Source organism: Podarcis bocagei, assembly GCF_964188305.1.
Source record: "Podarcis bocagei genome assembly, chromosome: 2".
Taxonomy (NCBI): Eukaryota; Metazoa; Chordata; class Lepidosauria; order Squamata; family Lacertidae; genus Podarcis; species Podarcis bocagei.
The window spans coordinates 4,604,833-4,616,459 of record NC_138126.1 but is presented as its reverse complement, the minus strand read 5'-3'; the positions used below and the strand labels follow the sequence as shown (position 1 = coordinate 4,616,459).

At 47.6% G+C, this 11,627-nt stretch overlaps 2 protein-coding genes and 1 long non-coding RNA gene across 5 annotated transcripts in view; 2 read left to right on the top strand and 1 right to left on the bottom strand.

Annotated features, from left to right (window-relative positions):
* The window catches only part of LOC308580862 (uncharacterized protein), a 194,933-nt gene that overhangs the window by 22,215 nt on the left and 161,091 nt on the right, over window positions 1-11,627 (bottom strand). The window lies entirely within an intron of this gene.
* Window positions 1-11,627, top strand: part of LOC308581426 — a 131,128-nt gene that overhangs the window by 116,890 nt on the left and 2,611 nt on the right. The gene's annotated exons all lie outside the window — the stretch shown is intronic.
* LOC308580589 (uncharacterized protein) lies at window positions 1,200-11,225 on the top strand. Of its 2 annotated transcripts, XM_081182456.1 has the most exons (5): window positions 1,200-1,473; window positions 2,069-2,182; window positions 3,996-4,122; window positions 6,266-6,349; window positions 8,977-11,225. In XM_081182456.1, the coding sequence occupies exons 1-5, from the start codon at window positions 1,444-1,446 to the stop codon at window positions 10,530-10,532; spliced, it is 1,911 nt and encodes a 636-aa protein (XP_081038582.1). In that variant the 5' UTR covers window positions 1,200-1,443; the 3' UTR covers window positions 10,533-11,225. The 2 variants fall into 2 exon arrangements, with proteins under 2 accessions (XP_081038582.1, XP_081038583.1); XM_081182457.1 differs by lacking the exon at window positions 6,266-6,349.

The window sequence follows — 11,627 nt, the reverse complement described above, 5'->3', positions numbered from 1 at the left end:
AGTTTGGGGACCCCTCCCTAGCCACAGTTCTGCAACCTGGAGCAGCTTACCCAGTCAGTCACATTGGGCTGTTAACTATGATGAGTTCATGACAGGATGCAAAGGCCTTGCTCGTTCTTGTGCTGCTGGAGCAGCACACAGCAGCTTTCAAACACACACGCACAGTTATCTGAACAGTTCCTAAAAATCATCAACCCATTCCCACCTCCACCACCAACATGCGAAAAGCACAAATCAACAGCATTTCAAAAACCATTGCCAAAACTTTCAGGAAGGATCCCAGCAGAAAGTAAGTAAACAGTTGCCAAAAGTGCAACCCCCAACACCATGCAGTTGCCTGCATGACTCTAAGGGGGAAGAAAAGGCTAAGGAGTAAACATTACACAAATGTTTGGACTGGAGCCCCTAAGATGGTCAGATGCTGCCTTGCATGCCTCCTTCCAGGCAATTCCTGACGCCAAGCTGGTGCCAAATGTCTTGCTTGGCTTTCCTTTGTTCGGGCAAAAATACAGGACAGGGTGGGATGGTTGGAGGGCATTTTATTTTATTACAATTTATTTCAGCCTAACAGAACAGGTGGCGCTGTGGGTTAATCCACAGAGCCTAGGACTTGCCAATCGGAAGGTCAGCGGTTCAAATCCCCAAGATGGGGTGAGCTCCCGCTGCTCGGTCCCTGTTCCTGCCAGCCTAGCAGTTTGAAAGCACGTCCAAGTGCAAGTAGATAAATAGGTACCACTCCGGTGGGAAGGTAAACAGCGTTTCCATGCATTGCTCTGGTTCGCCAGAAGCGGCTTAGTCATGCTGGCCACATGACCCGGAAGCTGTACGCCAGCTCCCTCGGCCAATAAAGCGAGATGAGCGCCGCAACCCCAGAGTCTGTCATGACTGGACCTAATGGTCAAGGGTCCCTTTACCTTTTAGCTTAATTCCACCATGCTGGTAGCACTGTGGTCTAAGCTTGCTCTGCAACTGGACCTAACGGTCAGGGGTCCCTTTACTTTACCTTTAGCCTAACTCCAGACATATGGCAACCCTAAGTCCTATGTTGGGCGAAAGATTCCATTCCAAATCTACAATTCTCTGATTATAGAATGGTAGAGTTGGAAGGGACCGCAAGAGCCATCTACTCTAAACCCCTTCAGTGCAGCAGTAATAGAGATTAATTGATCAACTGCAGTTTGCAATATATTGATACTGCAGTTTGCAATATATTGATTGCAGTTTGCAATGTATTAAGAGAGCGAAGCGCAAGAGAGAGCTCACCTGTCACTCAGCCCTCCAGCTGTGTAAAGAACTGGACTCTGTTTCCTAGAGAGGCAGGATGTTGTAACCAAAGTGGGGGTGGTGTTGGAAGGGGTGGGCAGACAGGCGGACAATAGTGAAAGGCAGGGAGGGGCAAATAGGCTTGATCAAACTCCCTCGGAGAGGAGGAGGGAGGCTGAGATGCGGAGCGGACAGCGGATTGAGAAAGAGGTGCGGGACGGTGCAAGAGGGAAGGGGCAGGGATTTGCTTTGGGTGCAGGGAGGGGAGAAGGGGGGGTCCCTCCTCTCCATAACCCCCCCCCCGAAACCTATAGAAGGGAGGGGTGCTGTGATGCATTGCATGCAACCCGGGTTCAGAATCGCTCCCCCAACAGCTGCGTGGCTTTTGCATCCTAGGAGCCGCGTCCAGCCCACTGCCAAGTAAAATTCATTGGATTGGGGGGGGGGGGAGAGAAAGATGCATAGGTGCAGAGGAGACCCCCCCCCCAAGGTTTAGGAAGAAACACCCACTGCACGATTTCTATTGCACGGTCCTGTTAGAAGCCCCACCCCCAAATACGGAGCTGGGAGTGGGTGGGGGGCTTGGTGCAGAGAAAGCAGCCTTGCTGGGACGGGGAGGGCAGAAGAGGAGGGCGGGAGGGTGCTCTCTCGCCCTGTCCGCCGCCCCCCCCCCGCAAAGAAGGAAAGGACAGAATTACCATCCCAATGCCCCCAAATTGCATCATCGGGCGCCTTTCCAACTCTGCCATTCTGTGATTTGGGTGTCTCTTTTCTGAAGCTTTTCCAAATCTTTTATGACAGGGAGGGCAGCCCTGAGAGTCTCAGAGGTGGCCAAGTTTTCAGCAGCATGGAATCCCTGGGACCTTCTCTTGGTTCTCGGGATGAAGTGGGAGGAGACCCTCAGGTGCAGCCGCCTCAGGTAAGGGAAGGAGAACTGGGATGCAGGAGGGGAGAGATGCACACCATTTTCAACAGTGATTAAACATACCGGTACTTTTACATCTTATTCAGTTTTTTTGACTTCCATCAGCCCTGTCTGAAAATTTTCCAATCTAATCTCTTAGTATGCATTTCTTATTTTCCCTATTACATTCCAAACTCATAACCAATATCTCTATCTTTTTCTACTTGGTAACGCTTCGTATATTTCTCCTTGCAAAACGTCTTGTAGTCCTACTAACGTAATTTGTTGATGACAGTTGCTCTTCAAATAATTCATATACTTCTTCCAATCTTCTGTAAATCTCTAGTCCCCCAGGTTTCCAATACTTCCTGTCATTTTGTCCAATTCTGCGTAGCCCATTAATTTCGTCTGCCATTCTTCTTTCGTCGGAATTTCTTCTTGCTTCCATTTCTGGGCTAACAATACTCTTGCCGCTGTTGTTGCATATAAGAACAGTTTGACATCTTGTCTGTTAATGTCTTGGCCTATAATACCAAGCAAAAATGCTTCTGGTTTTTTTAAGAATGTATATTTCAACATCTTTTTCATCTCATTATATATCATTTCCCTGAAGTTCTTTACTTTCTTACATTCCCACGGCACATTGCAGGTTCTCAAGGTCACACAGAAAGAGGTTCTGCAGACCTTCCTCATTCAGAGAATCATAGGATTGTAGAGGTGAAAGGGGCACCAGGGGTCATCTAGCCCAACCCCTTGCAATGCAGGGATCTCGGCCAAAGTATCCCTGACAGGTGGCCACCCAAACTCTGCTTTAAAAGCTACCAGCCAAGGAGAACCCACCACCTTCAAAGGTAGTCGCTGTCGGACGGCTCTTGCCATCACAAGGTTCTTCCTGAGGTTCAGTCAGAATCTCCTTTCTTGTAGCTTGAAGCCATGGGTTCGAGTTCTACCCTCCAGAGCAGGATAATAATAATAATTTATTATTTATACCCCGCCCACCTGGCTGGGTTTCTCCAGCCACTCCGGGTGGCTCCCAATAAAATGAGCTAACTCTACCTTCCCTGTGACAGCCTTTGAGATATTGGAAGGTGGCTGTCATCTCTCCTCTCAAGTCTCCTATTCTCCATCCCGAACGTACCCAATTCCTCAACCCTTCTTCAAAAGGCTTGGTTTGCAGACCCTGAATCATCTTGGGCATCCTCCTCCATCCATCCTGACTGAGGCAGAATAGAGCGGTACTGTTACCATTACTATTACAATTAATAATAGCAATAATAATAATAATAATAATACAAGTTGTTGTTGCTGCTGTTGTTGTTAACAACAACAACAACAATTTGTATACTGCCCAATGCCTGCAGACATTAGGGTTGTTCACAGGATAAAAGGTGCATAATGAAGGTGCCTGGCAAAACTCCCTAGGGAGAGCATCCCACAAACGGGGAGCCACTGCGAGAAGGCCCCGTTCTCGTGTTGCCACCCTCTGTACCCTATGGGCACTATACTTCCATTGAGTCAGCCTAGCATTGCATTAGTCTTTTTTGCTGCTGCATCACAGAACAAACTCTTGAATGCTGCAAATAAATGCTGCTGTGTTACTTTTATTGTTGTTAGCCGCTGTGAGTCCGGCTTCAGCTGGGGAGGGCGGGATATAAATAAATTATTATTATTATTATTATTATTATTATTATTATTATTATTATTAAATAGATGAGTAAATAAAGCCCACCAGCACCTCACCTTGTTACCCTTTCCCCTTTCAAACTGGGAGCAATGGTCTCTGTGGGAGAGATTACCTCCTGAGTAGGAGTGTGTTCTTTCCCCCCAGGATCCGGTGACCTTCGAGGAGGTGGCTGTGCGTTTCACAGAGGAGGAGTGGGCACTGCTGGATCCGGGCCAGAGAGCTCTGCACAGGGAAGTCATGGAGGAGAATCACAAGGCAGTGGCCTCTCTCGGTAAGAATTCTTTTCTGCCCCTTCTTGATTGATAGGTATCGTCGGTGTGAATCTGCTATTTTTGCCACTTAAACCTGCAGTGCAGTGATGCTGTGATGAAAATGGGTGTGTGCTAGATAAGAAAGTAAGAGTCCTGCTTAATAATAATAATAATAATAATAATAATAATAATAGATGCCTGTAGGAAAGCCACAAGCACAAGCAGAAAAACACACTGGCCCTTTCCTGCGGTTTCCAACAACTGGTATTCAAACACACACATTCTTTATTACAGTCCAAAGACTGCTACAGTGGTGCCTCGCAAGACGAAATTAATCCGTTCCGCGAGTCTCTTCGTCTAGCGGTTTTTTCGTCTTGCGAAGCAACCCTATTAGCGGATTAGCGCTATTAGCGGTTTAGCGGCTATTAAAGGCTTAGTGGTTTAGCAACTTAGCGGCTAAAAGGCTATTAGCGGCTTAGCGGCTTAGAAAAAGGGGGGGAGCGGAAAAAAATCTCAAGACTCGCAAGACATTTTCGTCTTGCGAAGCAAGCCCATAGGGAAATTCGTCCTGCGAAGCGCATCGAAAAACGGAAAACCCTTTTGTCTAGCGGGTTTTCCGTCTTGCGAGGCATTCGTCTTGCGGGGCACCACTGTATAGTGGGGTAAACCTCTGTGATAGGGAAAACATTTAATCTAGCTTTGGTATATTGTCTGTGATAACTGGGCACTGACAAAATCGTAAGATATGAAGGTAATTGAAAACCATGCCCATACTGAAACCTTCCGCAGGTTACATATGATTGAGAGTGAAGATGGCTGCGTTCAATATTCCGCAGCCTATAGGTATTCAGAAGCAATAGATAGGTAGGACTTGGGTTTGATTCAGCCCGAATCTTCCATTCCTGGGTAAGGTGATTGAGAGAGCGGTTGCTGAACAGCTTGGTAGGTTTCTGGATGAAACATCTGCTCTGGATCCATTCCAGTCCGGCTTCCGCGCTGGTCATGGGACCGAGATGGCTCTGGTCGCCCTAACAGATGATCTCCGCAGGCAGCTGGATCGAGGCGGGTCGGGGCTGCTGATTCTTCTAGATCTGTCAGCAGCCTTTGACATGGTCGATCACGAACTCCTGGACCACCGCCTTGCCGACGTGGGGATTCAGGGCACAGTCCTTCAATGGCTGCGCTCGTTTCTCTCTGGTCGGGGACAGAGGGTGGCGCTTGGGGGGGAATTGTCATCGCGCCACTTGGTGTGTGGAGTGCAATTAGTGCCAGCACCGTCCGTTAAGAGTTTGGTTGTAATCTTCGATACCTCCCTCTCTATGGAGGCGCAGATTACAGCTATAACAAAGGCGGCATTTTTTCATCTCCGCCAAGCTAAGCAGTTGGCCCCTTATCTCTCTCGCCCTGACCTAGCCACTGTGATCCATGCGACGGTCACCTCCAGACTGGATTATTGTAACTCGCTCTACGTGGGACTGCCCTTGAGAATGACCCAGAAACTCCAGCGGGTGCAGAATGCCGCGGCGAGACTCCTTATGGGGTCTTCGCTGCGAGAACACATTCATCCAGTACTATACCAGCTGCACTGGCTCCCGGTGGAGTACAGGATCAGGTTTAAGGTGCTGGTTTTAACTTTTAAAGCCCTATACGGCCTAGGACCCTCGTACCTACGGGACCGCCTCTCCTGGTATGCCCCACAGAGAAACCTACGGTCTGCAAATAAAAACATCCTGAAGATCCCAGGCCACAGAGAGGTTAGGCTGGCCTCAACTAGAGCCAGGGCCTTCTCGGCTGCGGCTCCAATCTGGTGGAATGCTCTGTCACAAGAGACTAGGGCCCTGCGGGACCTGACATCTTTCCGCAGGGCCTGCAAGACAGAGTTGTTCCGCCAGGCCTTCGGTCAGGGCGCAGCCTGACTCCCTCCTCTGGCAACCTGCACAGAATTTTGCTTAATTGGTTGCCATCAATTTGATTTAATTAATTTTTATAATGAAATATTTTTAGATTGTGTGACTATTTGACTGATTATTTGATTGTTGTTAGCCGCCCTGAGCCCGGCTTCGGCTGGGGAGGGCGGGATATAAATAAAATTTATTATTATTAGTAGTAGTAGTAGTAGTAGTAGTAGGCAAAAGTAACAGCCTTCCCTGTTTTCCTTGAAAGAATCAGAGCTCGGTTCCAACTGGGGAGAAGGAGAATATCTGCTCATCCAAGACATCAAAGAAGAGGAGGAAAGGACATTAGCAGGTTAGTCCTTAGGTGTGTCATTGGGCCCTTTGTGGAACTGACTAATTTATCTCCTGTTCCCAATGATCCTGATGATTTTGCCCCTATTACTCTATTTCACTTGGCACCTAATCATACCTCAGTTGGCTAGAGCGCAGTGCTGATAATGCCAAGGTTGCAGGTTCGATCCTGGTACAGGACAGCTGCATATTCCTGCATTGCAGGGGGTTGGGTTGATGACCCTCGGGGTTCCCTTCCGACTCTACGATTCTGTGATTCTACGATCTCCAGCCTGGGTGCTTCAATTTGACAGCAGACCAGGGAGAAAGGCAGATTTCATGCTAGGGATCATTAGGAAAACAAGCAAAAATAAAACTGGCAATATCACAGTGCCATTATATAGACCCATGGTACAGCTGCATTGGGAGCACTGTGCCCAGTTCTGGTCGCCTGACCTCAAAAAGGATATTGTAGAGTTGGAAAAGGTTCAGAAAAAGGGCAACCAAAACAATCAAACAATGAAGGCGGTGAAGGTCCTGTGTGAGTGTCTGGAGGTGGTTGGAGGATGGATGGCGGCTAACAGATTGAGGTTGAATCCTGACAAGACAGAAGTACTGTTTTGGGGGGACAGGGAGCGGGTGGGTGTGGGGGATTCCCTGGTTCTGAATGGGGTAACTGTGCCCCTGAAGGACCAGGTGCGCAGCCTGGGAGTCATTTTGGACTCACAGCTGTTCATGGAGGAACAAGTTAATTCTGTGTCCAGGGCAGCTGTCTACCAGCTCCATCTGGTACGCAGGATGAGACCCTACCTGCCCGCAGACTGTCTCACCAGAGTGGTGCATACTCTAGTTATCTTCCGCTTGGACTACTGCAACACGATCTACGTGGGGCTACCTTTAAAGGTGACCCGGAAACTGCAATTAATCCAGAATGCGGCAGCTAGACTGGTGACTGGGAGTGGCCGCCAGGACCACATAACACCGGTTCTGAGAGATCTGCATTGGCTCCCAGTATGTTTCCGAGCATGATTCAAAGTGTTGCTGCTGACCTTTAAAGCCCTAAATGGCCTCGGTCCTGTATACCTGAAGGAGCGTCTCCACCCCCATCGTTCTGCTCAGACACTGAGGTCCAGCGCCGAGAGCCTTCTGGCAGTTCCCTCATTGCGAGAAGCAAAGCTACAGGGAACCAGGCAGACGGCCTTCTCGGTAGTGGCGCCCGCCCTGTGGAACGCATCCCATCAGATGTCAAAGAGATAAACAACTACCTGACATTCAGAAGACATCTTAAGGCAGCCCTGTTCAGGGAAGTTTTTAATCTGTAACGCTTTACTGTTTTTAACACTTGTTTGGGAGCCGCCCAGAGTGGCTGGGGAGACTCAGCCAGATGGGCGGGGTGTAAATAAATTATTATTATTATTATTATTATTATTATTATTATTATTATTATTATTATTATTACTATTATCATCATCATCATCAAGGGGAAGAAAAGTTGCTTTATTCCCTTCCCACATGTTTGGCTGTTCACCCCACTCTCTGATATGGGATTTCTGAATACTTTGTGCTCAAAAGTAACAAATCATGTCATTTTTTAGAATGCATTTTACTGGTTTTCCACAATAGTGAACACAGCAAAACAAAACTTGTAATACAGGTTTCCACTTTGTCAGTTACATCAAATAAAATTAAAGTACATATGGAGGTATTTCCATACCAACCATGTCTTTTTCTCCCCCTGGAAGAACCAGACTTCATTTCCTGGTGGGAAGAAGGAGAACCCCAAAAAAGAGGTGGTAGAGGAGACATCATCAGGTAGCTGCTTAGTTGTGGAAATCGTTGTTAAAGATAGAAGAGTGAAGCATGTAGAAGAACAAGCCTTGTGGAAGCAGGGCCAGTATGGCTTCTGCGAGGAAAGTCCTGTCTCACAATCCTGTTAGAGTTCTTTGAGAGTGTCAGCAAGCTTATAGATAGATAGCAGTGATCCCATTGACCTAGTGTACTTTGGCTTTCTCTTTGTAAACTGCTTTGAGGGTTCCCCCCCCCCAAACAATCAAGCAGTGTATAAATTTAACAAAATAAGCAAGCTTTCAGCAAAGGGAAGAATCATGGAGATTTTCCTGGTCTAGCAAAGACACAGGGCAAAGATGAACCTCTAATCACTGCATCTTGCTTGGGTCTAACTCGCACAATTTCAACCAGCCTTCCCCCAACCACATAGGGTTGAAATTGTGCAAGTTGTATTCACGTAAGATGCAACCGTATGGTACTTTATGATACCCATTGGTCAAAGACGTACCCTCCAAATTCTTCCAGCGTCTCGTTATTTCAAGCCTGGCTGTTAGCAAAAGTGGACATTAGAGGGTTGTCCAATTATGGCTCTCATGTTGTGGGTTCTGATCTAGGGATCTCCTACCCACCAATCTCTGTTTTAGTGCCACCACCCTCTCCTCACCTGGTTCAGAGTCAGCTACCTGGTCTGGCTCCTTAGTCAAAGGCTCTGCAGCCTATGTATCTTGATGGTTACTGGACTCGGCGGGTCATGATAGGGATGTTGAAATAAAGGGAAGCAGCCAATTGCTTTTGATCCATTTTGGGACCCTTAGTTCCTGCCTTGCACTACTAACAGGATTTCTGCCCCTCTCCAAACAGGTAGGCAGGACAATGAGGATTCTGTACCTCCATCAGAAGCCATCAAGCCCGAAGTAAGAGGGGAGACCTTTGGAAGCAAAGTTCACAAGGAAAACCAGAGGAAGACATCCGTTGCTTTTCAGGGTGCAGATGTCCACAAACTCCACATCCCCCAAGGAGATTGTAAAGGAAAGAGGAGGAGAACGTGCCCGGCATGTGGGAAAATATTCAAGTTTAAATCGGACTTAAATAAACACTTCAGAACCCACACAGGGGAAAAGCCGTATACATGTAAGGAGTGTGGAAAAGGTTTTAGCAATAGCGGGAACCTTAAAAAGCACCAGCTCCTCCATACAGGGGAGAAACCCTATAAGTGTATGGAGTGTGGAAGGAGTTTTACACAGAGTGGTAGCCTGACGATACACTACCGAACTCACACGGGGGAAAAGCCCTATCAGTGCGCTGAGTGTGGAAAGTGCTTCAGAGTGAGTTCAAAGCTGACTTCGCACTACAGAACTCACACGGGGGAGCCATATAAATGTGCGGACTGCGGGAAGAGCTTCAGCACGAAAGGAAACCTTTGTAAACATCAGAGAATCCACACGGGGGAGAAGCCGTATAAATGCACCGACTGCGGGAAGAGTTTCAGCAATAAAGGAAACCTTTGTAAACATCAGCGAATCCACACAGGAGAGAAGCCATATATATGTACAGAATGCGGGAAGGACTTCAGTGACAGCACAAGCCTTACTTTCCATAAAAGAATCCACTCAGGGGAGAAGCCGTTCAAATGCGTGGAGTGTGGGAAGAGCTTCAGGATGAGCTCTGGCCTTACCACTCATCAGAGAACTCACACTGGAGAGAAACCGTATGCGTGTGTGGAATGTGGAAAGAGCTTTCGCGAGAGACCAAGCCTTGCTTACCACAGAAGGACTCACACAGGAGAGAAGCCACATAAATGCGCCGAGTGTGGAAAGAACTTTGCCGAAAGGTCAAGCCTGACTTTACACCAGAGGATCCACACGGGGGAGAAGCCGTACCCTTGTGTGGAGTGTGGAAAGAGCTTCCGGACCAAAGGAAACCTTTGTCAACATCAGAGAACGCACGTAGCTGAGAAGTCCTATAAGTGCCGGAAGTGCGGAGAGGCCTTCAACGACAGCGTGAGCCTCGCTTTTCACAAAAGCGTTCACTCGGGGGAGAAGCCGTTTCAGTGCATCGAGTGCGGGAAGAGCTTCCGGGGCCACTCGAGACTTCTCTCCCATCAGAGAATCCACACAGGGGAGAAACCATATCCATGTGTGGAGTGTGGGAAGAGCTTCCGTTGGCTCGAGGTTCTCACTGCTCACAAAAGAACCCACACGGGAGAGAAGCCGTATAAATGTGTGGCATGTGGGGAGAGCTTCAGAAACAGAGGGAGCCTTTATAAGCATGAGGGCATCCACGGGAGGGAGAAACCACGCGCATCATCCTTCCCTGATGCAACTCCCTCTGCCACAGAGCCTGCACAGACCTTCCATTGCATGCCCACAAGGCTGTCCCCTCCCCAAGGCACCATTTATATTCTTGTTTTCCCTTGACATTTCTAGGAGGGCTGGGAATCCGCCAGTGGCTGATCCATTGAAGCTGGGGGGGGAGGGGCGTAGAAGACAAGGGGCGGAGGGGTCCCTCTGCAGAGAAGCCTGTGCCCCAAACTCCCCTACGTGGCAGGAAGAATTTTCGACTGCCAGTTTCGCCTGGGGCAGTCTTTTTAAAATCATTTTTATTGATTTTCCAATAAAAAACATCCAATTAATATATCCAATCACAATACTCCAATTAAAATTTATAAAAAAGAACAAATTATAATCCAAATTATAATTATTAATTCTTCGGGGCTCCCCACGGTCTGGATCTCTGAAGCATATCTCCACATCTCAGTCCTGCCTCTCCTCATCATTCCATATTTTCCACACATCGGTTTTGACGTTTTATAATTCCCGTCCCTGAGTTTTATTCTCAGTCGTGTCAAACATCATGTACTTTCATCCGTCGAATACAGCTTTGTTAGTATATATTTTTTCGACTGTCTTTTTATCAGTGCAGCTTCCTCCGACACCGTTCCGATCCGGGATGTTGTCCAAATCTGTTATCTGAAGTTTAATGGCGCAGCAACTCCCAGTCATTAATTGTCCAAACCTTCCTTTTGAGCTTTATTGAACCAGTACCTTCCAAGTTAAATGTTAAGCAGACCTGTTTGCAATATTACAATGTAGATAAATGTATTCCACAAATATCAGTCATTTGGCGATCAATCAGCCTTTGGAGACCGCACTCTCCCCCCAACGGGCCTGCGGCAGTCTTGAACTTCTCCCCATAGTCTATGGCATCCTGCTTGGACCTGCTGTTTCCATGGGCCCAAGGAGTTGAAAGCAATTATTATTATCATGATTGCAGTTATCGAAGGATTGGAAGGGACCCCTAAAGGCCATATAGTCCAACCCTCTGCAATGCAGGAATCACAACTGAAGATTCCCTGGCAGATTCCCAACATCCGTTTAAAAACGTTCAATGAAGGGCAGCCAAGGGAGCTTATTCCCATGTTGATTGACTCTTGCCATCAGAAAGTTATTCCTAATGTTTACTCGGAATCTCCTTTCCACCAGGGTGGATAAAAAGCAATGATTTTTTAAAAT